Source organism: Nanorana parkeri, unplaced genomic scaffold, assembly GCF_000935625.1.
Source record: "Nanorana parkeri isolate BGI_ZX_2015 unplaced genomic scaffold, ASM93562v1 scaffold169, whole genome shotgun sequence".
NCBI lineage: Eukaryota > Metazoa > Chordata > Amphibia > Anura > Dicroglossidae > Nanorana > Nanorana parkeri.
This window is the reverse complement of record NW_017306437.1, coordinates 1,600,854-1,627,450: the sequence shown is the minus strand read 5'-3', so window position 1 is coordinate 1,627,450 and position 26,597 is coordinate 1,600,854. Positions and strand designations below refer to the sequence as shown.

General features: G+C 41.5%; 1 protein-coding gene across 12 annotated transcripts in view; it reads right to left on the bottom strand.

Moving 5' to 3' along the window:
- Window positions 1-1,875: 1,875 nt before the first annotated feature.
- Window positions 1,876-26,597, bottom strand: part of CAMK2B (calcium/calmodulin dependent protein kinase II beta) — a 156,792-nt gene continuing 132,070 nt past the window's right edge. For 7 of the 12 annotated variants that reach the window (XM_018554694.1, XM_018554696.1, XM_018554699.1 and 4 more), the window contains 7 exons: window positions 23,756-23,804; window positions 17,632-17,760; window positions 16,250-16,369; window positions 14,170-14,245; window positions 13,143-13,237; window positions 4,740-4,974; window positions 1,876-2,461 (listed from right to left, as the gene is read on the bottom strand). In XM_018554694.1, the coding sequence (XP_018410196.1) occupies window positions 4,742-4,974; window positions 13,143-13,237; window positions 14,170-14,245; window positions 16,250-16,369; window positions 17,632-17,760; window positions 23,756-23,804 (702 nt within the window). In that variant the 3' untranslated portion in view covers window positions 1,876-2,461; window positions 4,740-4,741. The remainder of the gene's footprint in view (window positions 2,462-4,739; window positions 4,975-13,142; window positions 13,238-14,169; window positions 14,246-16,249; window positions 16,370-17,631; window positions 17,761-23,755; window positions 23,805-26,597) is intronic. The other 5 variants (XM_018554705.1, XM_018554701.1, XM_018554702.1 and 2 more) reach the window with 2 other exon arrangements.

Sequence of the window (26,597 nt, the reverse complement as noted above, 5' to 3'; positions counted from 1 at the left end):
TAGAGTTATAGTTACTATATGTGTTATGGCTAGTTTCCCACATTTCTAATCTGCCTTGGAAATCTGAGCGGGAGGGGCTTGTGGGTTGCTACCGGCAACACAAATCGTTCCTTTTTTTTTTAGACAGTTTAATTTATTGAGAGGTTTGACGTACACGTGAAGAGAAGGTTAGTGAGCATAGACCAGACCAGACATATTATGGTTTTCTTTTTAATTTGCAATATTCTGAAACAAATCAAGAGGAAGATCTTTTTTTTTTTTCTGTTTGTCTTTATCCTCTTGTTTTGACACTTACAAGGCTCAGAAAAAAATAGTGAGAAAGAGACAAGAAAACAGAAATATAAAGGAAGACAGCAGCAAAAAAAAACCCCACTGGCATTCAGAAAACGAACAAGCTGTCCTCTTGTTTCTCTTATATATAGATTTATGTATATATATGTATTTATAGGATTTCTGTTTAAAGGGCATGCAGAAAATTAAACAGCAACAAATGAAAACAAGTCAGGCCGGAGATTCGCCTCTCCTCTCCCTTGGGGTCACTGCTCTGAACCCTGTAAACTTGTGTAAAATTGGCATTGGGGAAAGAAGTGGTAAGCTGGCCATACTGGGTTAGAACTTCACTCGAAAACGGTCATTTCAGAAACATTCATTCGATTTTTTAATGATTTAACAATCGGAGTGACGAGGGAAATTGAAGAGAAGGATGGAAGATTTTCCTTGTATCTTATCTGAATAAAAAAAAGAACTTTCGTGGTCATGAACATTCGTCTGTTTAAAAGATTCTACATGGTAAACGAATGTATTAAAGAAAAACGCTTATAAAATGTATTTAGAAACGTACTTTACAATGTAGCATCACAATGACTTTGGCAGACTGTTGGTTCAGAAAATGAACATTCCCTAAATACGGTAGTACGAGGGAGTGGCTTATAGCATCACATGCATAAATAAACATTACATCACTTCCATGCATCCCGAAGGCAAACGTTAAACTTTGCAAAATGGCATGGCAATTGAATTACATTTTTCAGGACGCAGTTTGTCCAGTCACTGAATGCTCTGACACGAATAAGAATGAAAATCTACCAGTGTATAGCCAACTTTACACATACACCCCCTTGCCTTTTCTATTGGGGATGCGCAGAAGAGTCTGTCCTGGCAATGAAGATCAGGCACAATAGCGATATTGGATTTCTGCCTCCCCTCAATCCCTGAAGATTTTGGTTGCTGCTTTTTCCCAGGGTATTCAAAGAGAATCAGTCAACTCAACACAGTGAAAGTAGCCATTTTCTGGACGGAAGCAAAGCTCATCCCATGTAGAATTAGTCACACTAGATCCTAGTGAATTATATTCAGCATTCTTCTGAAAGATAGCTCAAGTCACAAAATGGCCACCTCCACGGTGAAGCAGATCCACTTGAAGGGAAACCGGTGCATCCTGGAAGATTCAGTCCTTGACACTGGACCCATATAATCCTTGGATCATACATTGCCGCCCTACAAACACAGAAAATCCTATAAACCCTAAACCTTCTGCAAAAAAAATTTCATAGGCTACAAAATAATGGCTATCTCAATAGTAACTAGAATTCAGTAAAACGTAATTTCCTGGAGGGACACTGAATGAAAACCCAAGCTACTTCAAAGGAAATCTATAAGGAGAATCCCTGTAATATCCCCCATCTCAGAAGATCTGAGTGGCTTCATGGATTCTGCGTGCAGACCCCACACGTCAGAGGAGAATCGTACTCACTGAGGAATGACAGACATTAAGCACACTCCATAAAATGCGCCGGCCATGCTTTGGGACTGGCTCTCCCACTGCAGACAATGGATAAGACCATTATTTACAGGATGTGGGTTTGTTTTGTTCTGTTTGGACGACTCATTTCACGTTGGACGCGCAAACACACGGGAAGGAACAGCTCCACGGGAAGGTTACAGTTCTCTCCCCCCAGCCCCTCGAGATTTCAGACGATCCCTCCACCCCTCTGCAACCCCCCAAATAAAGCCAAAAAGACCAGAGGGAAGAAGGCTGAAGGTCAATTTTTTTTCTCTCTGCAACAAGTCAATGGATGCACTTACTCCTGTAGCATGGTAGGGGTCATACAGGTTTCAGCTTTCCCTTCCCCAGCTTGGGAAAGGTAAGAATGCTTAAAGTTCAGAAGGGAAACATACATAGGAGGCTTTTTTTCCTACATTTTCTTGTCCTCTTGCAAACATTTCATGAGTCCAGGCAGTGGATGTCTGGGGTATGTGTGCACATGGGAGGGGGGGATTGAGGGCCACAAGAATAGAAGAGTCTGGATTTGGAGGGGTTGAGGGGGAGGAGGGATGAGAGGGAACGGCACAAGCATGCGGTCACGTGCTTTTCCTCGCCGCTGGAACTCTGTGAGCGGCGGAGCCAAAAGTCTCTGGCACTTCCTCTTTTCTGGTGAAGCCAGGAGGGCATTACTGGAGGCTGCAGAAAAAGAGATAAAGTGGTCTATGGTCAGCGGTTAAAAGGCTAAATAAAGCTTCGATGGCACATCTTTCAAATACAAGGCGGATGACCTAACTTGTTCTTACCTAAAGACATGTATCACTTTTTTTTAGGTTTAACATAAGCAAACCACTAACATTCTAAAGGCTAAACATAGAGAATTAGGTAGTAGGTAGATCTACTTTATGTAGAGAACTAGGAAGTGGGTAGATCTACTATACTTAGGCAGGAGGTAGATCTACTTTATGTAGAGAACTAAGAAGTAGGTAGATCTACTATACGTAGAGACTTAAGTAGTAGATAGATCTATTTTATGTAGAGAACTAGGAAGTAGGTAGATCTACTTTATGTAGAAATTTAGGCAGGAGGTAGTGGGTAGATCTACTATAGGTACAGAATGCGGTGGTGTGAACTGTGGCCATCTGTGACAAGGCAAATTGCCTTTTCTTGCATTAGGGCTGCACTGGAAAAAACAGCCAGCTCAGCACCAACGCATCTGGTGCGATTTCACCTTAAGCAACAAAGAGGTTTTTTTTCTACTAAGTTTGCAGTGCCCCAGGCAAAGCTTCATTACCCTGTCCCACCATAAATTCAAGTTATACTAAGGGCTTGTTTACACCATGTCTGTTAAGTTAAATTTTTTTGCACACCACCGCACATTTACAGGACAATTGTTGTTAATGTGCCCTGTTCACACCATGAGTTTGGTGGTGTGCAGACAAAAGCAGCTCATAGCACATTATGTAAACAAAACCAGAAAGACACGATGCCAGTTTCTTATTCAGTGTTTCTGATTGATCCCCCTATTAAGGTTTATTCACCTATTCAAGCCACCCTTCTTAGCCGCCTCTGTGCTGCAAGTGTACACCCTGAAAAAAGCTCCGGTGTCAGTGCTCAAAGAGGAATAATAAAATAGGTCACCAACACTCAATATGCAAGAAAGGTTATTTTGACATCATAGTGATGTCAGAAGGGGGAGTGGTTACCCGCTGTGTCTGTATATATGTGTGTATATATATCTATCTATATATAGATAGATATATCTGTTCACTATCTATTGTATTTGCCACTGTGCCGCCTTGGGGAATGGACCCTGCGCGGCCCCAAAATGTTGGTATTAAGACCTATGTGACGCAATTCTGTAATAAAATATTGAGATATTGAGTACTGGTGACCTCTCTTCATATTCCTGAGACTTTGGACTGTGCCATCTGTGGAGGTCACTTTGATCACCTACTTTGTTACCACTGGTCACAATGCTATATGGTGTGCAGCAGTGCCTAAAGAGGAACTTCACTCCCCCTCACATTTTATTTCTTTCCTCTCTTAGTCCATTGGGTTTCATTAAAAAAAACTGCACTGTCTGGTGTAATCCAACACCTCACACCATCTTGTCTTCTTACGTTATCAGGGGGCCGTCTGTTTCTTCCGAAGAGAATGGTGGAAGCTACAGCTATTTTGTTGGGCAAATTTTTTTCGGGGTTAGTTTTCTTTTGGGTCCCAGGAGGCCATTTACCAATGTCCTCCTGGGACCCAAAACTCAGCATATAGCACCCGCTCTATGCTCACAGCGCAGAGCCGCGCAGCAGCCAAGAAGGATCCGACAATGTTTTCAGGATCCAACCCGCTACCTCCAGAGGGAGAACCAGTTGTGTTCGCCCCCTCCCCTCCCCTGTCTGTCCCTCCAGTCAGCACTGGAGGAACGGAGAGGGGAGGGGGAAATCCCTGTGGGGAGCAGTGAATGACAGTCCCTGCTCTCTGCTGGAAGAAGATCGTGAACTGCACAAGTAGTGGTAAGTGATCGCTCAGTTCTCGATCTATAGAGCCAACGTGTGACCGTGCAGCTCTAAATATGGGGAGGAGTGCATTTCACTCTCCCCATAATTTTCCTTTAAAAAAAATGAATTTATAAAAAAAGAAACTGCAACTATGGTAAAGGAGCGGGGAAGGAGCAATGTTAGATAAAGTAGCAAAGAAGATTGAAGGCTTGGTTTAAGCAGGTGGATGTGATCACTTACCCCCTCCACATGACAGTACTTGGGCCTGGCGATTGGCCACTCAGGCCTGAGCAATATCACACGGATGAGGTGGCATGCGCTCCCGAAAGCCATGCTCTGTTACAGTAGTACATTGAGGGTTTTGAAGGAGGTGGTGAAGGAATGTGAATTGGTGATTAATCCTTGCTAAGGGGTGGGCTAGCAGGATACATCTGTCACTGTTCACTGAAGCAAGAATAGCGGTATGTTCATTATCTTACTGTCACTGGAGGGGTGCCACAGGGGCCCCTGAGCAGTGGAAGTGGACATTTTGCCACTTTCCATCACGACGATGCCAAACACGGGTCTCTTCAGACTGGCTGGTACGAGGTCGACCCTGTGTATCGATGTATTGTGTCAGGCGTATGTAGGCGATACAGGCAGCATCCTCTCCCACCACATGGACGTGAGGATTCAAGATGGTCGTGTGGATTGGCTTGTTGTTCTTAGACAGCACTAAACATAAATCAAAAAAATGTTATTTAACTTTAAAAAGAAATGTAAAATAAAACCATAAAAGCAATAAGCAAAATGGGGAGATAAGTATAAATCATTGCCATATAACACCGGAAGTTTTGTTTAATCAGGTATGTCAATCTGATGCTCTTTGGCTTATATACAGCCCTCCTAAAGCAGAACTCCAGGCAAATCAAAACTTAAAGTGATATTAAAGTCAAAAGGATTTTAAGCTATTTCAAATGCTGATGAAATCACTTACAATGGACGCTGCTCCTTGATGTTCTAAAGTTTTAGTTTTCTGCAGAATCAGCTGCTCCCCTGAGCTCTGGTCCTGATATCCTGTTTTAGGGGGGCTCCTTTCTCAAGCAGAGTGCTAAGCAGTCACCCTTGTGTGTGCTAGTAAGCTGTGTGTATCTCCACAGACACACAGCAAAGCAAGCTCCTCCCATCCCCCCTGGCCCCCTCTCCTCCCTCCTCGAGTCTAGTAGATAAACAGTTGCTGGAGTCTGCTCTGTCCCTTGTGATCTTGTACTAGACAGGAAGTGCAGGGAAGCTGAGCTGAAAGACTTGGAAACAACAGTTCAGAAACATGATGATTGTGAATGTTACAAAAATTTAAAGAAATACTTTGCTGGGGGATGCATATTTGTTTGATCCGGATTCATTATTGAAAAAAAAGTTTGAGACTTTAATACTACTTTAAACCTCGCAGCACTGCTACCCCCGCACTGAAAGGGTTAAATGCTCGTGTTGTCTAGGGAGCTAAAATAACAGTTATACTCACCTGAACCACGATCCTGGCTGACTCCTACATGCACCCTCCAGCCTGTCTCCTCCCTGCTCCAGCAATGGTATGTCCCCCTGCGTCCTCACATTCTATACACTCTATATAACGTGATGACTCACAGGACCTTGGAGGCCTGGAGTGGAGGGGGAGCAAGTCTGAAGGGGCCAGTCTAAGGGCAAGCAGGGATCTTGGTTCAGGTGAGTATAACTTTGTTATTTTAGCTCCCTAGACAAAACAAGCACTTAACCTTTTCAGTGCGGGGTAGCCCCACTGCAAGGGTTAAAAATTGATTTGCCTGCAGTTCGCTTTAAGGTACCAATAGAAATGAGATAATCATCCCCTTATCCAGCTGATTTTGACAGCATCAGGTGATGGGTGTTTCTACCTATGAGTACCAGCAAACAGAAACCAGAAAATGTAATCATACTCACCGTAATTTTATTTTCCTGGTTATATTCCATGGCAGACCTGAAAAATGGGTTTAGTTCCAACTACCCCTAGATGACAGGAACCAAAGGGTTAAATTAAGGCATTCCCCACTCCATAAAAGCCCTTCCTTCTACCGACTTCCCCAGTTTAGTAACAAGCGAAATAATCCCATTGGGTTGGAGCCCAGCGCTGCCATGGAATATAACCAGGGAAAGAAATGACGGTGAGTATGATTACATTTTCTGATTTCCTGGTCATCTCCATGGCAGCGCCGAAAAATGGGGAATACCCAAGCATAAGAAAGGATGGGAATAAAAAGATACAGACAACAGTATTAAATGCCGAATACAAATTATTCGACCTCGTGGCGAGAAAGTAAGACACTTCAGCCAAAGTGATCGTTTACTGCAGCCCTGACGTCCAGACCATAATGCTTAATAAACGTAGAATATAGACGCTCATGTTGCTGCCCTGCAGATTTGATCTGATGAAACTCCTGACACTGCCGCCCAGGAGGAGGACATAGCCCTTGTGGAGTGAGAACCTGATGCCTTCTGGTGGGGATACCCCCACCGTTTCATAGGCGCTAATGATGGTGAACACAATCCATCTGCTCAACATAGCCTTAGTTGCTGCCAGCCCCTTCCTTGCTCTTGCTGGAATAACAAACAGCCTTTTGGACTTCCTTCACTCCCTACATCTGTCCACAAATATTCTTAGACATCTGACTAGGTCTAAACATCCGTCCTTCTCCTCTGAGTTTAGCGGGCAGGATGATATCTTGATTAATGTGAAAACTGGCATGAACTTTAGGTAAGAACCCTGGGATAGTTCTCAGAATTACCCCATCTTCATGTAAAATGAGAAAATTGGAGACAGATTCCAATGGATCAAAGGGAGAACCAGAGAGATTTTCCAAAATGAGAGGAAGATTCCAGGATGAGTAGAGAGGCCTTTTGGGAGGATTAACTTTACCTACTGCCTTCAGAAATCTTGACATGTTCTGTTTCTGGGTCCATCTGATCCTGGTGATAGCTGATATAGCCGACACCTGCACTTTGAGCGAGCTTAGGCTCATTCCTTTATCCAGACCTGCTTGGAGGAATTCTAGGATCGACTTAGAAGAAAGTTGTTGAGAAAGGTCAACATTGTTGTCCCTGGCCCTTGTGGAAAACACTTTCCACATTCGATAATACACCATTGGGCCCATGCAGTAAGGCCTATGGTTGATGACATGGAGCCTAACAGGCTCATGAAGAAGTCCGCTGTGACATGCATACTCATCTGAATTGCCTTCACCTTCTGCTTCATCTTGCAAACTCTGTCTTTGGACAGTTGAACTGTCCCTAGGTTCGTGTTAAATTCTGCTCCCAAGTACACCATCTCTTGGGCTGGAGTCAGGTTGCTCTTCTCCATATTCAACAGCCATCCATACCTCTTCAGGGTTTCTATGCTGATATCCCTGCTGAAGATAGCTTATTCTCTTGAGTCCACCAGAATCCGGACATCGTCCAAATAATAGAAAATGGTTACCCCTTGTTTCCGTATTTCTGCTATGACTGTGACAAGTACCTTTGAGAAAGTCCTTGGGGCGGTGCTGAGCCCGAACGGCATTGCCCTGAACTGAAATGGGGACATGGAAGTACGCATCCCTTAGATCTATGGATACCATCCACGTATCTGGACGTACAACTTGCAATATAGTTTGGAGGGACTCCATCCTGAATTTTCTGACTTGTATGAATTTGTTGAGTCGGTGTAAGTTGAGTACTGCCCTCCAAACACCCTTTGTTTTGGGAGTGAGGAACAGATGGGAATAGAATCCCTGGAACTGCTGTTTCTCAGGTACTGCAGTGATGGCAGCTTGGGAGAGAAGGGAGTCTACGTAGTCCAACATAGCCTGTCTCTCCATCAAATCCTGTGGGTGTTTGGTCACTATGAACCTGCCTTTTGGGGGAAAAGATCAGAATTCCAGATTGTACCCCCCAGTGATTATACTTTATACCCAAGCGTCTGATGTTGATTCTGCCCAGAGACCTGAGAATAGCTGCAATCTTGCACCAACACCTTCATAAAACCCGCTCAGGCTTGATATTTCTTGCATTTCTGCCTCTCCCATTCCTGGAATGGCCAAATCCTCCTCTCCATGTGTGATCGAGTAGATTCTTTTCCAGGCTTGTAGGACCTCGAGTCATGAAAATTAATGTTGCTTCCATCCCTATAGGTTCTCTTGTTTCTCCTTTCTTGTGGTAACATTGCTTTTTTGCTATTGATAGATTTTTTAATGTAGCTTTCCAATTCCAGGCCGAATAGCATGTCGGCCTGGAACGCTAGGGAACACAGGCTGTTCTCCGAAGGAGAGTTGGCACCCCACGATCTGAGCCACAGCGCTCGACGAGCTACTTCAGGGGATACCATACCTCTTGCTAAGGACTGAATCAGGTCATCTGAGGCTTCTGTAGACAATTCCGCTGCCAGTTTAATATCCTGTATCTTATCCAGAGGTCTGTGTCTACTCACACTCACCTCTTTATATCCTCTTCCAGATCCTCAATCCACAACTTGGATGTTCTTGATACTGAGGACAAGGCCAGCCACAAGCTGAAGGCCAATGACCAAAGCCGTATAGGGCTTCACCAAATTATGCTCTTTAATGAGCTACTTGGTGATCTTGCTTACCGGGAAGGATAATTCTGTCTTTGTCCTGCAAAGTGTTTGCTTGAGGGGGAAGGAACCTCCTCCTGCTCCTTCATGCTCAAGGTTCTGCGCACCATGGAAGTAAGAGTATCTACTCTTTTGGGTTCTAAAGAACCATGAGTTGGCGAATCTTCTCTGTCCGCTGATGACGCATACTCCCCTTCCGAAAGTGACATCTCTTCCTCCGAGTATTCTGGGGGAATCAAAACGGGAACTGCTTGCCCTCCTTTTCTTATGCGAATGACCAGCTGCCTTACTCCTTTGGCTACCGCCTGTTGGATGAGATCCAATATGTCGGGAGACTTAGAAGTGGACGCAGCTTCTTTAAAGCATTTCCACACAATGTTTTCCCCGTCATAGCTTTGCTATCACAAGCTTGACATCTTGCAGACTTTTCTTTCTTTTTCCCCGAGGAGGCAGAAGATTCTATACAGCTCCAAAGGGTCCAAGAGGTACTATCCCACAGAGCAAGCAAACCGCTTTAAAATTCCTGGTTTCCCTCAAATAGCCCAAAAATTCAAATTTGGCGCCAAAAACACCTTTCGAATGACGTCACAAAGACAGAACTTTCGCGCATGCGCAGAAGGAGCCTGAAGCCGAAACTGCCCATCCTGTCCTGCCCACACAATGCCGACACAGAGGAGAAGGGCAAATTCAGTGGGGAGCCGGACGGAACTAAACTTCCCACAACAGGTAAGTGTCATCCCAACGGACTTACCAAAATTTTCAAAAGGATGACATCATGGGAAAACCCTGCAGTCCAGCCGTATGCCTGCTCCTCCCAGACTCCTAGTGGGCATCCTCCAGCCATGAAGAGATATCATTGCTCCCCAAGGGGACACCCTTGCTCTGGGCAGAGTCTTGAGGACCTCCCAGGGGAGAGAGGCTAAACTCCCAAGGCCAAATAAATCCGGAAAACAAACAAAACTTCACAGATTACAAAAATAACACTGTCCCAGGGGTTTAAAAATAAATAAATAAAACTAATTCACCGGCACACACTTGAAGGGTTTTTTAAGCATTGTCACTGTCGCTCTGATGAAGGATCCCTGTGCGAACCCGAAACGTTAGCACCGTATGACAGTATGTGACATTGGGTATTGAAAAAACATATCAATACTTCAAAAACCCTTCAAGTGTGTGCTGGTGAATTACTTTTATTTTTTATAGCCACGAAACAACTGTCTACAAGTTCACTTCATCCTCTTCTGGGATCAAAAGACTTTCAAACACGGTGGATTGGTCTAATCACGATAGTAGCCATCCCACAGTTTATTGATACATTATATCCCATATAGAGTCACATTTTTTCAGCGCTGTTTGCTCAATCAATTTGAGCTTTACCGGTAAAATATCTATGCTGATCAGCTCGTCCATGTGTGTGTAGTTGGAACTAAACCCATTTTTTAGAGCTGCCATGGATATGACCAGGAAACCTCCAGTCATTCCAGATCTAGAGATTGGCCACATTAGGTTTTTTAGGATTAATTTGGTGGTGATGGTGTCTGTATGCTCTCCCCTTTCTTCTACATAGACATTGTACCATGCATACTCAGGTAATCTTAGTATACATGTTAACATTTAAATGTGAAAAGATTTTTTTTCACTCTCACACATGAATGTTTATGGCCAACTTTAATCTTTATTGGCTCCCTTAAAAGTGTAAGGTTTAAAAAAAATGATATATTATTTAGGTTATATTTCTTTACACAATTTTGTGTAAAGAAATTCAGGTTTAACAAATTTAGCACTAATTCATGACACCAAACCTGTAACTAAATATTTAGCAATTGAGAAGTAATTGTATTGGTAATCCCAAAAAGCTCTGCAATATCTTTTTGTGGGTATGTAAGTGTGGCCCCTCATCATTTGACCCATTTCGCCTGCATTAAAGCCTGCTGACATTTTTCTAACTGCAAGTTTTTTTGCCACTGATTAAAAGTCATTTAACTAGATGTTTGTCATGTATTACTACTAAATGATGGTTTAGTACACGAGGAGAGAAATAACACAAACAGGTTTCCTGTTTACACCTATGCTGATTCCCTGCTCTGAATGCTGAGTCTAGTGATGACAAATAATACAACGTGTATATGCACATTCCTATTGACCTAGTTTGCTATTTATACTGTTGAAAGCGGTCCACACTAGGACAAATCCAGTCAATGTATGATTAAACTGTTCACTCTGCTGACCCGTCATTGTTTGATACTGAAATACATCTTAACAGGACAGTTATCAACCGATTAAAAAACCAAGGAAATCAACTTCCTGTCTGCATACCCTAAGGCATATGTGGAATAATGGGGAATGGATACTTGCATTTAAACCTTCTCTTTTTCTGACTCACTTTAAAAAAAAACTCCGGGATTTAAAAAAACTTACCCTTGCAGTGGGGCTACCCCAACACTGCAGGGGTTAAGTGCTCGTTTTAGTCTAGGGGTGCAAATAAAGCAGATATACTCACCTGATCCTCAGTCTTGCATTAGATATGATGACGTCAGCAGCCCTTAAGCTGGCCATACACCTGTCAATTTCTTTCGTTCAACCAGTGGGCTGAATGGAAGAAATTGATGTGATTCCTCCATCAACACAAACACACGTGTCGATCGAATACCCAATCAGAGCGGGCAGCTTTTTGGCTGCTGGCTCTGATCGTACAAAGATTTTCCAGCCGGCTTCTTCGATCATCTGATCGAGGAATGCCGGCTGAAAGGGATCCAACAGCCCCATACACTGCGCTAATGTCAGCTGGTACTTTAAAAACCGGCCAACATTTGGCCAGTGTTAGGACACCTTTAGACCACTGGAGCCCAGAGAAAAAGAGGCTACGTGGACCGGCAGGTGGGACTGAGGATCAGGTTAGTATATCTGCTTTATTTGAACCCCTAGACCAAAATGAGAACTTAACTCTTGCAGTGCTGGGGTAGCCCAACTGTAACAGTTAGTTTTGGCATCCCTGGAGTTCTTCTTTAAACCGGCCATGTTAAGATCCCACATATGGGCAGTTGTGCTCTATTCCCAAAAATTATAACTGTGAGAATGTGCCTAGAAATGATAATTGTGACCTGGAAGCCAGTATATTATTATTTTTTACAGGTATTTATATAGTGCCAACAATTTACATAGTTGCACATTCACATCAATCCCTACCCTCAAGGAGCTTACTATCTAAGGCCACTATCTCACATGCTTACATACAAGGGCCAATTTAGACAGGAGCCAATTAACCTTCCAGCATGTTTTTGTAGCGTGGGAGGAAACCTATGCAAGCACAGGGAGAACTTGCAAACTCTTTGCAGATAGTGACCGTACCAGGGACCCCCAGTGCTGCAAGGCAGAATCGCTAACCACTACGCCACCATGCAGCCACATATAGGATGACACACTTGCAGCTATTCATGTTTATAACAGAAATGTTAGCCAACTTCATACTTAAGGTGCCCATACACTGCTCGATTCTCGTACGAGAATCGCGGGAAATCCCGCGATCGTACGAGAATCGAGCAGTGTGAACGGAATCGTACGATTCTCGGCTGGTTAGAACGGTGATCGGTAGACAAATGCCGAACGGGCCGGTGTGCGCACGCGCACACTGCCCGTTCAGCATTGCGGTCATCGGAAGCCCGCCCCTCAGGGGGGCGGGCTTGCGATGATCGAGAGTGCGATCTGCCTGTCCAAGATAGGCAGATCGTACGTTTTTTTAATCCCTGTACAACCATCGCAAGACTAAGGTCTTGCGATGGTTGTAGAGTGTATGGCCACCTTTAGAGTATGGATGTGGTGAGAACATGTTGATGATGATTGCACACTGTGTTGAAGAGGAATTTATCAGGAGAAGATGGAAAAAGGAACATCACATGGTAAGTTAACATGCCAAATAGAAAATGAGCATGGTAAAAGTTGGTGTATTTAGAAACCTTTTCTGTTAAATACAATGGAGCCAATTGTTGTCTGTATGGGAAGGGGGTGTAACACCGCGGATGTCAACTGGTTAAAGTCCCTAAACATCTAGAATTGAATACGAATGCTATATAGTTATCCATCGCGACTAATATGTGTCCATCCTAGTTTCCAGTCACAGAATCATATGATTCAGTTTGAGTATTTTGAAAAAAGACAGTGCAATTGGGTAAACAGAAGCCTTTCTTTGCTTTTGCACATTTTCACCCACTCTCCCCGAAAAATAAATAATTTGCTATTGGTACAGAAAGTGACATCATTGTGACATCTCCCTGCATTGTCTCCTTACAGTTTTCGAAGTAAAATCGGTGAAAATCTATCCCCTCAACAAGGTTACCCAGAGCTTCTGGCTCAAACGTAGTCAATCCAGGGTCACAAATTTTCCTAGAAAATAAAAATGGATTAGTTTGTTAAAAAATATGCAGGTTTTATCCAACCCTAAATAGATAGAAGGTAATTTGACACAACTTGGAACAGCTGTGCATGGCAACCAATCAGCCTCTCTGTTTCATTTTCAAATCTTAACTGAAGAGAGAAGCTGATTGGTTGCCATGCACAGCTGCTCCAGGTTTTGTCTGCTCCAGTTTTGATAAATCCTCCCCATATTGTCTAGCTGGTTGATGTAATAGTTATTTTATGAAGTTAACATTTAAACTCCCCTTACAATATCCACTAACAGCTCCTGGTAACCAGTATTATAAATGAACCTAGAAAAGCTGCTAGTCTGCTTATGATAATAAGGCTGACCTTTCATTCTTTCTTCAAACTCAGCTGAATTATAAAAATTTCTGAGTGCCAGGACTGAAAATTATGTCATCATGCATAATATATTCAGCACGATATGCTAAATATGCGGGTACACGAACATACGATTACCGTGTGCAAGCACAATCTTGTCCTGGCTTCTCCCATGCGCACAGCGAAACCATTTAAGTAAAACTAATATTGAACATTTTGTAACTTTAAGTTAATTTTCATGTGTATAGAGGTCCTGTAATTTGTGAGCGATCAAGAGATGTGGCACAAATGTTCGTTGTGCTACGCAGTTCATTACTCTCTCATGCAATAGAATGAATAAAGAAACTTATCTTTTGTCATGGTCAGTGAGATTAACATATCTCTCATACAATACACAATAGTACATATTGACTATTTCCCATTTTCTGCTGCGTAGCCAACCTTCTATTATTCATGACTGCAATGTATCTTAGTAATAGAGCTCAGTGCAATGTATGTTAGTAATATAGCTCAGTGCAATATATGTTAGTAATAGAGCTCAGTGCAATATATGTTAGTAATAGAGCTCAGAAACTCACGCATATGCCTCGAAGTCTCCATTATTCACTGCCTCAATCAGCTGCTCTGTTATCTTAATGATCTCCTGTTTTCGAGCTGGAAAAGAAAGTGGTTGGTTAAACTAAGCAGACGATTGTGAGAAGGTACAGCATGAAAGCGGTCTGAAGGAACACATAACAATACTAATGGTAAATATACTGTGAGTATGGAAGACGTGCTGAACAAAAAATGTTTCAATCTGCACTACCACAGAAGGAATGCAATGGTAGGGGCCAAAATATGGCATTTGGGGTCGGAATGTCAAATCAAAATGTAAGAGTCAGAGAAGATATCCATCTGTTCCATAATAATGGCGTCCAGCCATATATGGGCAGAATTCCTATTAATAATCATAGAAGAGAGATCTCCTCCTCTACCTCAGGACCACTGGATCCGCTACAACTTTCATCCAGGGTTTTATAGAGTTGAAGGTCACTTATGGGTCTTAGATGATTGGGCTCAATCAGTAATACTGAGAATGTAATGGTTTTGCATTGTGAAGAAATGTTGCACCAACAAATATGTTAGTTGTATGTGTATGTGATTGCCATGTATCACAATTAATAGCACACAATTATTATCATAGTTATTAGCATTTCATTCTAATAGCGACTGCTTAGATAGTGTTGTACATATTTCCAAAAAGAAAAAGATTCAATTGTTTTTAAAATTCTTTTGAATCATTTTGCTAACTTAAACTTTTAGAAGCTTTTAAATAATAATCAGTATAATTACTGACAGTTACCTCTTGGCAGAAAAAGAGATGAAAAGGAAGAGGCTACAAGCTGTCAAAAAAAACAACTGTTTAGCTTTGCTAATCAAACAGACTTTTCACAGATCCACAGATAGTTTAGAATTTCACCATAAAAGCAGAAATTGTACAAATGATGTGTAAACATCTTTGTGTGAAATGTGAATGTCTGGCAAACAACTACCAAGAACTTTAAATGGGGAGGTAACTGAACTGTCTGAATGTGAAATACAATTCGAGCCTGGAAAAAATACACCAGAAAGAAAGCTGGAGTTCGATATAATATATAAGCATATCCTGTTCATTAGAAAAGCACAAAATTATAGGTTTCTGATGGCTAGTCATACACGGTATCCTCTTGGATCACCACTTTATGTATTGTAAAATAGTGGCACATTAGCATTTGGCATTCCAGCTAAATCAGTGCTTGAGCTTCACTAAGAGAATACAGCATGAAATAACAAAGTACCCTGTGGGGGATCTGTATAAAAAGATGGCAGTATGTAAGGAAGCTTAATAGTTGCAGAATATTAGGATATTAAATTGATATCTCAGGATGAATGCATGGTTAAGTGGTCATGCCCCAATGAATGTGGAAGAAAATATGGTGAAACAAGGCTCAAAGTATCAGTTGTATTTTGTTTATAGACTTGGAGATGGCCATTGTGAACAAGGTAGTAAACCATGAAGAGAAGTCAGAAAACACTGCCGTTATAGTTAGTTAACTTGTGGAAACAAACATCCATTCTAAGTGTGAAGACTGTTGGTGTAGACATGGCACTGTGTCAACTGGTAACTTGGAAAAATAACACAGAAAAAAGGAATATCACGTGTAAATGTAAAGAGAGAGTAAATCACAATGCTATCCATAATAAAGAGTAAACTGCAAAAAGGAAGACAGCAAACCTGGATAGAGGAAAGAAAATATGGTAAGGTTATGGACAGTGTGCTTAGAAGGGAAAGGTGATCATTAGCAAAATAACACTTGATCAAGAACAGTGTGCAATGGACAATAAAGTACGTCAATGTGAAAAAAATAAAAGGCAAGAAAACATGTTGCGTGATGAGTATGGTAAATAGAAAACAATACGATAAACATCTGGCTGGAGGAAGAACGGTGTTGGAAGAACATTTTTGCAGAAGATGAGAGGCTGGTGAGAAGATAAACAAACCGGTGAGAAGAGTTATTGAGAGAAGAGAGCATCATAAGAAGAACAAAAATATGGTGGGGAGCCAGAGACAATGGTCTTAAAAGGAAGGAGGAGAGTGAGCCCATGTGAGATGCGTTTGTATGCGCTAGTTCTACTTACGCTGTACAAACGGAGAGTTTAGGTGGGGCTGGGAGAGCCGATGCTGCGTGTTGGAATACTGCACCCCCTCTGCTTCTGAGCCTCGTCTGACTGTGTTAAATATATCTGTAAATCTAGCAGCTGGGAGGGGGACAAAGAGACGGGAACCAGGGAAAGAAATAGAGACAAGAGACAGGAAAGCAGAAACAGAAATAGTAGGACAAGAGACAGAACAGCAGAGACAGAGTTATAAGGACGTGACAGAAAAGCAGGAAAGATTTAAGAACAAAGATCAAAGAAGCATCAACAGCCATAGCAGAACGAGCGATTGAGAAGCAGACAGGTTTAAGAACAGGTGACAGAGAAGGAGACAAAAGAGAGAAGTGAATGTTGAAAGGCAAAAACCATAAGCAGAAATGATTATAAAAGGACAGAAGAGTAAAAGGAAGAAAGGCAATAAAAGGAATAAAGCATGAGATGTAGACACAGAAGAAAAAAGTAAAGGTAACAGAGAGAAACAAGAAAAAGAGCAAGTAACAGACATTTAAAAAAAAAAAAGGTACAATAACAAGAACCAAAGAACGATAGGCCAGAGACAGTAGGAAGAAAATAAGGACAGAAAGTGAAGGATAGGACACAAGATGGTAGTGCAATCACAGAAACAAAGATAGAAGGAAAGATGATTTACACAAAGACAGAAATAGTTATAATGGCAACATAGTGAGGCAACAGTAGTGAAAAGAGATACAAATAAGATAGAAGTAGAATACCAATAGATAGAGAAAAGGGACAGAAAAACAGAACAGAGTTGGAAATCCAAGAAGAAAGGTAAAAGAGAAAGTGGAAGGGCCATAGCAAATAAATAAAGGATGGAGGGGGAAGGGAATGGTAAGGAAACAACAAAGATAAGGGAAAGAAAAGGGGAAAAAAGAAGACAGATATCAACACAGAAAGAGCAGAGACAAAGTAGCAATGTGAGTGACAAACACAAAAAACATCTCATTACAAACAGCCAAGGACAATGCCAGTCTCCAACCCTCCCCAGAAAGCAAGTAGGGGCAAAGCCAATACACTCCCGCACATACACAACTTTGACACAAACACAAGGGGCTTCGGAGTAATCTAATCTGAATCCATTGCAGCACCAACTACTCCTGCAATTAAATATATTGACATCTCGGATTAAAATATTTCCATTTCCACTGCATTATTTTTTTTTCTTTATGTTACCTTGATATATTTACACATCATAGAAAGTACACGTGATTTATTCAAATAAATTGCAGCATCCCATAATATCTTTAATCTAATAAAGTAGGAGTAATAAATAGATTTCTTTACTGGGCTATCCATGCATATACTGTAGGTTTAAGAGATTTCCATGTCCCACTCCTATTACTTACGCTGTGCAAGAGGTGAATGGGGAAAGGATGGGGAGAGGGGCTGCTGAGCGACCGCTGCTTGAGGTCCCTCAGCTTCCAGGGCCCCCGAACCCCTCCTCACTGAGCTTAAAATGTCTGAGAACTTCAGCACTAAAGAGAAGGGGGAGAGAAGAGGAGGTGAAGCCAGACAGAGAGAGAAGGAAAAATGATTATGAAGAGAGGATTAGTAGAGCAAATTATGAGGAGCAGAAATGTTATGAGTTGAACATGCAGAACTTCGTTAGACTCGTAAACTGAGATTAGGACCATAGACAAACTGCAAGACAACATGGGTTTGCTTAATATAAAAAAAAGCTTAGGACATTTAGTATACCCTTCTGCTGAGTAAAAATGGTTATTCCAAGGGGAAATACTCTGGCTTTTCTTTTAAAGTTGGAAGATGGTCATTTATGACTGGTTACAATATCAACACTGAACTATTAAAACTGGATTCATGGCCACTAAACATAAGTGTACAGATGGGTATCAAATAAAACATTGTTCTACTGTTCCTTTTCTGCCATAGGTAGTGTTAGCATATGGCACTTTTGTTTGATGTTGGGTACTTGTGATGGGTGTTGAGAAGCCTAATAGGAGTTTTAAGGGTTCTTATTATCAATGGCCCAGCGAGGTGAGAAGGAAAAGACTGGTAAGGTGGAAAGAAGAGATACCCAAAGTTTTATCACAAGAATACTGCCAGTCTAATGAAACTGAAAATTCTTCTCCAATTCAATCCTTAAACTGCAAATACCCACTGTTCTAATCATAGTAACATAGTAGGTGAGGTTGAATGAAGATCTAGGTCCATCCAGTTCAACCTATATACTGTATGTGTGTGTGTGTGTATGTGTGTTTGTATTTATGTGTGTATAACACTTCCCATATCCTTGTATATTTAGTGACTAAAAAACTAATCTAGAAGTTTCCTGAACTTTTCTACGTTATCAGCGAATACCAGTGCTTGTGGAAGGGAATTCCACATTTTTACTACTCACACAGTAAAAAACCTCTTGCGCGATCTAAGATTGAACCACTTCTCTTCTAACCTCTTTGTTGTGTCTGAATCAGTAATCAGATATCCAATATTCCACCTGCCTAGCCATTATCCCCCAGTTCTGTGTCAAGAAAACTCAAAAGAGACCTTGTTGCCAGACCATTCAATTCAACAAAAAAGTTCCCATAAGATTATATGTGTATTTACTGTATTATATGCGTGTTATTTATCTATTAAAACCTCCTTTCTGTAGGCATCCAAAGGCCTAAAACTGCTACTGGGTGCGGCCATCTTGGATGTAATGTCATCAGGCCCAGCAGACTCAGAGCTGTCACTTAAATGATTCTCTTTAATATTCTCCTTCACAGATACATAAAACATTATGTAGTGAGGTGAAGTGAGGGGAGGAGGACCTTGGTCAGCACAGAGAGTAATTAGAAAATCCTGAAAGATGAGAGAGTTTTGCCATGCATGGTGAAGGGGCTGTAATAAGGAACTGACTCTCCTAATGTAGTCGAATTTTGGAGAGAGTTCAAAGGCACATTGCGGGTGAATAAAAATCAAACGTTGCCCAAGTAGGAAACTATTTGCTAGCAATGCCACCCATCAAATAAATGGTATAGTAGAGTGGCAGAGTAAGAGAGTTAGCAGGAGGGGCATCCACAGAGCTCAATTGTAAACTGACATGCTTGAACTTTGCCTTGTGGTAGAAGTGGCACTTCAATGCACTTTAGGTTTGCTTTATGCACAACTGTAGTCTTTTTGACCAGTGTGGGGGGCTTTTGTTCCCTTCAAGCGGGTATTGCATTCCTCTACAAGCCTATAGGAATGCAAAACCTGATTGAAGCAGGTCAGAATGAGGTTACCTGCAGGTCAAATACACCTGCCATTGATTTCTGAATGATCTGATATGCATCACACACTGTCAGATTGATACTATTGCCATAAACCCAAAGCCTGTCGCCACAGTCCCTTTTAATGTTTTTGAGATATTCATGTGATAGAGATAAACCTCATGTATATAACCTTACCAGTGTGCAATAATGTTTTAACAATCCTTGTTTCTACAAACACTGCCTGGCCAAAAAGAAAGTCACCACCTGGATTTTGGGCAGTGTTATGATCTGGGGTTGCTTCAGTTGGTCAGGTCTAGGTACAGAAACGTAATGTCCCCAAAAAATGAGGTCAGCTGACTACCTGATGATAAGGTTTTTTCATTAATGGATTTTTCTTCCCTGATGGCACATTGGACATATTCCAAGATGACAATGCCTGGATTCAAATGGCTCAGATTGTGAAAGAGGGTTTCAGGGAGCATGAGACATCATTGTCACACATGGATTGGCCACCACAGTGTCCAGACCTGAACCCTATTGAAAAGCTTTGGGATGTGCTGGAGAAGACTTTACACAGAGGTCCGACTCTCCCATCATCACTACAAGATGAAAAATCAATACAACTCATAAGCTTATCGAAACGATGCCACGGCAAATGTGTGCCATAATCAAAGCTAAAGGCCGTCCAACGAAATATTACAGTGTATGACTTTTTTTTTTCCGGCAGTGTTTAATTTGTAATAGATAAAAGGCCGTGGCCATATACGTTTTTACGTATGTAGCCTCTGCTTCCTGGTTGTGCCTTACAGATCTTCTAATTCACTACAAGTCAACCACAGAGGATCGGTCTCAATGGAAACAGTCAATTCACAGCTGTATCTAATTAGGTGAAACACAATCCACATTGGTAGCCAGTGATCATGTGATCAAGGCTTTGGGCCACATGCAGTTTTTTTTATTCAGATGAAGAGACAGTTTTCACATAAAATAATAATGTGATTTAGTAATGTTCCCTCTTGATTAATATGAAGTTTACATTTAATAATAGGTCCACTTTGCTTGATTATTTGACGATCAGTCCATATGACATCACATTTTTTGCAGTGATCAGCAGGATCTTAAGAGACCTCTAACTGTCTACATTATTTCTGTCTGTATATGCTAAAGAGCAATTTTAATTGACATAAATTATATAATTAACAGACCACAGCTTTGTACTCCCTTATCCTCTATTAGAATTAATGAGAGGTCTCTGGCTACTGGTTGTCTGGGAAATCACCGGAGAATAGGCAGACTAGTCCAAGTGTTCTTTAATTTATTTCTCCCATTATTTGACCCCTGCAGCTTTCCTAAGCACTGCATAAACAGGTGCTGCCATTCAAACACGTTACAATAAGGCCACATTTTTATGCCAGTTTCCCTTTCCCTTTCAAAATCTTTAACTTGCATGCCGACATTTCTTGAATTCAGATCCCTAGTAGACCCAGAGGTGAACCCAATAGATGATGAAAGCTCTTTATGGCCTATAAAAATATAAAGGCTAAATCTGGTATTTGCATTGGTGGGCTAAATGATTGATTTCCCCAAACTAGTTTATGTCTTCCCTCCCCACCCCCCAAAATCCAAAACAAAGGTGTCACTATCTTATAGATGGAGTATTAAAGTAGAAGCCCATCCAAAAATAAAACAAACAAATGAATAGCTCATGAAAAAAGAAATAAAAAAAGTAGCTTTTGCTGCAATGCTCAACTTCAGTCCAGAGCTGTCCCCTACCGTACTTCTTTTCCACCACAAGATGCCCTCTGTATTTTGGGTTAAATAAAAAAGCCAGCATCATTCAACCCATCATCATTCAGAGGCTGATACTAAATTAAATCCAGGCACATAAACCACTTGCTTAAAAAATACATTTAGTGATGCATTATGAATACAGGACTTCATTTGTGCCTTTATATCTGACTTGGGTTCAGTTTACCATTTAATATGGTACTAAAGTGATTATTTATAATATCATATAAAACTATAACTCCTTCCCCTATATACTGTATGTAAAAGAATAAACTGGGTGTATATAATGATATCAGAAGCTCTTACTTTTTAAAAGAATAGTTTGTGTTTAAATAACACACAAGTTCCTCTCTCCTTGTCCTAACATACTGTAACAATCAACCGTGAGCTTTTACTATCAGATTGTCTTTACTCAGCATTCCGGCTCAAGTGTCTGCAGGGCACAGCTGTACCCTAATCAACAAGGGTTAAATAGACTGCTGGACATACAGCCTGTGCCTGATCGACAAGTTAGTCTGTTTGCTAATACGCTGGATAGAGGGCTGTCTGACTCTGGCTTCTGTCTGTTCATGTCCTGGTGTCAGGAACCAGATCTGAACCCAGAGCCTCTGCTGTAGCTGGCAGTGGCTCTACCTGCCGAGCCATCTTAGAACCTTGGATAGCTCCTTGCCTGATCTCCTGTGTAATCCTCAGTTAAACCTAGTTCCTGCTGAACTCTGAACTCCTCCCTTGAACTTCCAATTTAAGCCATGCCTCTGCACTTCCTGTTTGCCAGATTATTTTGCTCCTGCCAAAATCTTGCTTCCTTGCTCTTCCTGTGATACAATCCGCTCATACTGCTACCCGTGTACTGACCTTTGGCTGCTGATTCACCAACTACTCTCATCGTCTTCCGCTTCATACCTGATACCTTTGGCTGCTGACCTCGGCTTGATCTCTGACTACGCCTCTGCCTGCTCCTATACTACTACCGTCTGCTAGTGTACCAAACTTGGCCTGTTTTGACTACGACTTTGCCTGCTGTTTCAGCTACTGGACTCCGAGCCTGATCCAGATCGTGACACCTGCATTACTCCTTTGAAATGTTTGGACTGCATTTGTACTCCACTTATCTGTGGTTATCCTGGTCATTGGCCGGTTTCTCTGCTATTGTCAGCCATTCTACTTTAAACCTGTTTTGAACCTGGACTCTGTTTTAGACCTGTTTTTTTGTGTTCCTGTTATGACTATCAGCGTACTGCCTCTGCCACTATCTGCTGTTTGTGCTGACCATCTGTCTGTGGAATTAGACCACTCTAGTGTCTGTCCTGCCTGTCAGTTGGCTGTTGGTACCGGTGACACAGTTGATCCATGGAACCTCATGACACTTACATTCACTAACTGTTTATCAAGACATCTTACAGTGGTGGTACAGGGATCATTTTAAATTCATGAACATTGAAACAAAGACAATAGGAGAGTTGGGATAAAATGAGACACACATCTAACAATGTGTCCAGACTTTGCAGTGACACATGTCAGGATGTTTGCAGTGGTCACCTGTAGATAGTAGTTCTTTTACGCCGCAAGGGGGTCCATAACTCCAACTAGTTCAGAGAAATATTTTGTCAGTTCCAGTAAAACCATTGTCGTCATGTTTAAAGCCAACATACTATATCCTGCATTTGCAACAATACCTAATATTCTACCTTGTTCCTGTTAACCCTTTCATGTATCTGCATGCTTTTGAAAGCTTCTGTCTCCTGTACCTATAAAAGGGTTTCCACTACCTTTTAACCTAAAATTGTCACGCAAATAGCAAATTAAAAGCTTAATCAGCTAATACTCTACAAATACTCTACCAATACTCTACATATTCTGAGTGTCTAAAGCTGGCCATACATGGACGTTCCTGCTGAATTGGCTGAAAATTGATCCATTGCTGGCCCCACACTGCTCAATCGATTTTTGCCCTGCATGTCCAACCACCAAAACTATAGGTAGCTCCAACCTTTCTACCAGTATTTACCTTTTTCCTGCTTTTTGGTGGGCAAACAACTTAAAATTGTGGTACCATTTTAAATCAGCAGTTGGAGTCCTATAGGATGAAACCATAAAAAATAAAGTTGCGGTAGGTTTAAAAACCAGAAAATGTGTTTGACCGGCCATACAACAACATGGGAATAAAGATGACCCTAAGACAGTGCAATGAGAAACAAACAGACATATGAAAGAAAGAAAAATACAAGGTGTATGAGCTTATTAGTTGAGATTATATGCATGTGAGAATTGTTCTTAACGAGATTCAGCAAGTGTTTAGGAGAGACCGACTATGAAGAATAAACGGATACACTGAGGAGCTGGTATAGGTATAGATGTAGATGGTATAAGATATGTATCAATGTTAACCAGATGGTGCATTAAAAGAAGTAGGTGGACACATGAAAAGACTTACTTCATTAAATGGTAGCAATTTGGGTAATGTTTTAGGTGGCTAGAGCTACAATACCTTTCATTTCTTCATCCTCCGGGTTTGTATGTGTGCTGTCTGATGACTCCTGGGTGAGACAAGGAAATGGTGGGAAAAGAAAAGAGAGATAAGAAGAAGAACCGTGGTTAGTGACAAGTACTTCCAAAATACCACATACATACATGTAAAGATTTATAACTAAATACCATTTAACTCCTGGATTGCAACACAAACCTAGCCTGATGGACCAGGACTTCTAATCCTTCAGCACAAACCTCAAAATGTCAACCCCTCTCAAAAATGATGTTTCCATTTTGCAAGTTGATTCGCATGCTGAGCTTCTAATCAATCATAGACTCGAGTGACATGGAATCCCCACCAAAAATTGCAGTTTCTCCCATATGCCACTTCCATTAAAGCAAATGATGGCACCAAGTTCCTCTGCTTTTTGTTTTTAGAATAAAAAAAATAAACTGTGGCAATAGGCTGTGGGAGATTGAAATCTTAGCTACGGCCTTCGAGGGAACTACTACCAGGAAATTTTTGTATCATCTATGAAAGATACTGGAAGTTGGCAAGTTTTCAACCTACCACTCTACTCCTAAAATGTTTGTGGTATAGCTGGCTCGGTGCTCCCAATACAAATCTAAATTGGGTTTGGACACACTAATGTAGAGTTTAGTATACTGTCAGTGTGATTAAGGAGCCAGGCCAGCTGAATACTTTTAAACAGTAGGGATTATCAGCTTCTATTAGCAACAACAGAAGAGACCTAAAAAAAAGGAACATGAATGTTCCAAAGATTTGTCCATGCCTGATTTAAGATACACCCTTGGGACTACATGGGATTTTTAAAGTACAGGGAAATGGTCCATAAACACAAATTACTATAAAACAATAAAGTTTATTCAAATATACAGGTTAGAATCTCCTAAAACAAAACATATACCTTGTCTCAGCCTCTCAGCTAACCTCCATTTAGACCCACTTATTTGTACATAACTTTCTCTTAATGCATTAGCCAAGATATAACTCCTTTTGTACAATAATCAACTGTATCACATATAGGGACCCTTATTTCACCTCAATGCATGTAGACAGTACACCGTGGGGTGGAGGCAAGGCAAGTATACGTTAAGTGTATAAACAACTAGTGCAAGCTTCATATTAACCAGTAATCCTGCCTGTATGGGGGGAACCCCAGAGATCTTTAAGCGCAAAACATCAACATCCAGCAATAGATCTGTGTACCCTCTCCTCCATAGTAGGATTGGCCCTTCAACCTTCTATGGAGGAGGAGATACCGCAGCTGAGTATAGGAGATTACTTCTAAGAAGGGTAGCTTGGTATAAGCCAAATTAGGAGAATTTAGGAGATAAGGACCAGAGGATTAACATTACTGCTGCAATTTAGGACATTGTGCAGTTTACTATAAGAAGCTCTGTATTTTTTTTTACTGTGAAATGGTTATTATTATATATTTTTTTGCTCTACCACTATCTCCAGTAGCGTGTGCACCATCCATACTCAGTTCTCGCCTCTTTTGGTTCAGTGTTAAGTGGCACTTCCCTCCCTTGTTTTTCCGTGATAAGTTGGTTTTCACCTCACATAGTCCTTGTTACCGTCTACATTGTTTTGTTCACCTCCGGCCATTAACTCTTCCTGCTCTATTTGAAATTGGTGGTTGTGAGTACCAAAGGTTTCTTAACCTACAGGGTTATTCACAAAAGGTTGAAAGGTTTGGAGAAGGCAGAAGAAGTGAACAATCTAGGCCAAAATATCTGATTTGGAAACATTCTCCAATTTAGCTCACTTTCCAGTTCAGCTTTGTTGTCCTAGATTGTTCACTTCTCCTGCCTTCTCCAAACTCTTCACCCTTTAGTGAACAACCCTGATAGTGTTCTCCAATCAGTACTACTGTTAGCAGAACAGTATATTGAATCCCAGTCACAAGAGAAGCTTTCCCACTGCTGAGGGCCTCTCTAGTTCATGATCCACTAACAGTTCTGAGGCCGTCTGCAGTGACCCTACTCAGGGTTAAAATAACTACTGATTCTGTGTCCCTTAATTAACTATAAAGACAACAGGATTTTTGTACTTACCGTAGAACGGCTTGTTGTAGTTCATTAAGGGACAGCCCTCTGTGTTTGTGATCTACTCCTAGGTACTGCTTTTCTACAAAACTGAAGTATTCTTGGAGCAGTAGGAATAATACTTGACGAGCCCATTTTTTTTGTGTGTCAGCGTCCAATTCCTCCTAAAGGTGGCAGTATAACCCCATTGTCTCATAATTAATAATGATCATGTATCCCTTAAATTGGATGTGAACCCTGTCTATCCTAAAATGTTTGCATCATGTAGAACACGAATCTAAGGCAAACATTTTATTAAGAAACAAAAAAAATATATAGATACCTTTTAAAAAAAATGTGTTTACAAGTGTTCACATGACCGCTCAGGGATCTGCATCCCAGACTCTGAGAGATTGGGGATGGAGGTCCAGATTCTGCCGACGTCACATTTCCAAGCCACTGTTACTCAACTTTTCAGGACTGGGTGGGAGCAGGTCCTCAGCAGTCATATCATGGGAGTACAGGCTTGGTGTTCTGTAGCTCCCAAGCAGAAGACTGAGTGGGGTGGGGGGACATGTCAACAGCCTTCTGACCATAGGAGTACAGGCACGGCATCCTGGAGCTCCTGTGCAGAAGGCGGGGCTGGGCGATGGAACGTGCCAGCAACCTTCTGACCAGGGGTACAGGAGTACAGGCATGCCAAGTTAGACACAGCATTCTGTAACTACCATTCAGAACACACAAATTCAAACTGACCATGCTAAGCCAACGTATCGGATTCCGTGCCTAGCATGGACAGAAGGAAATAT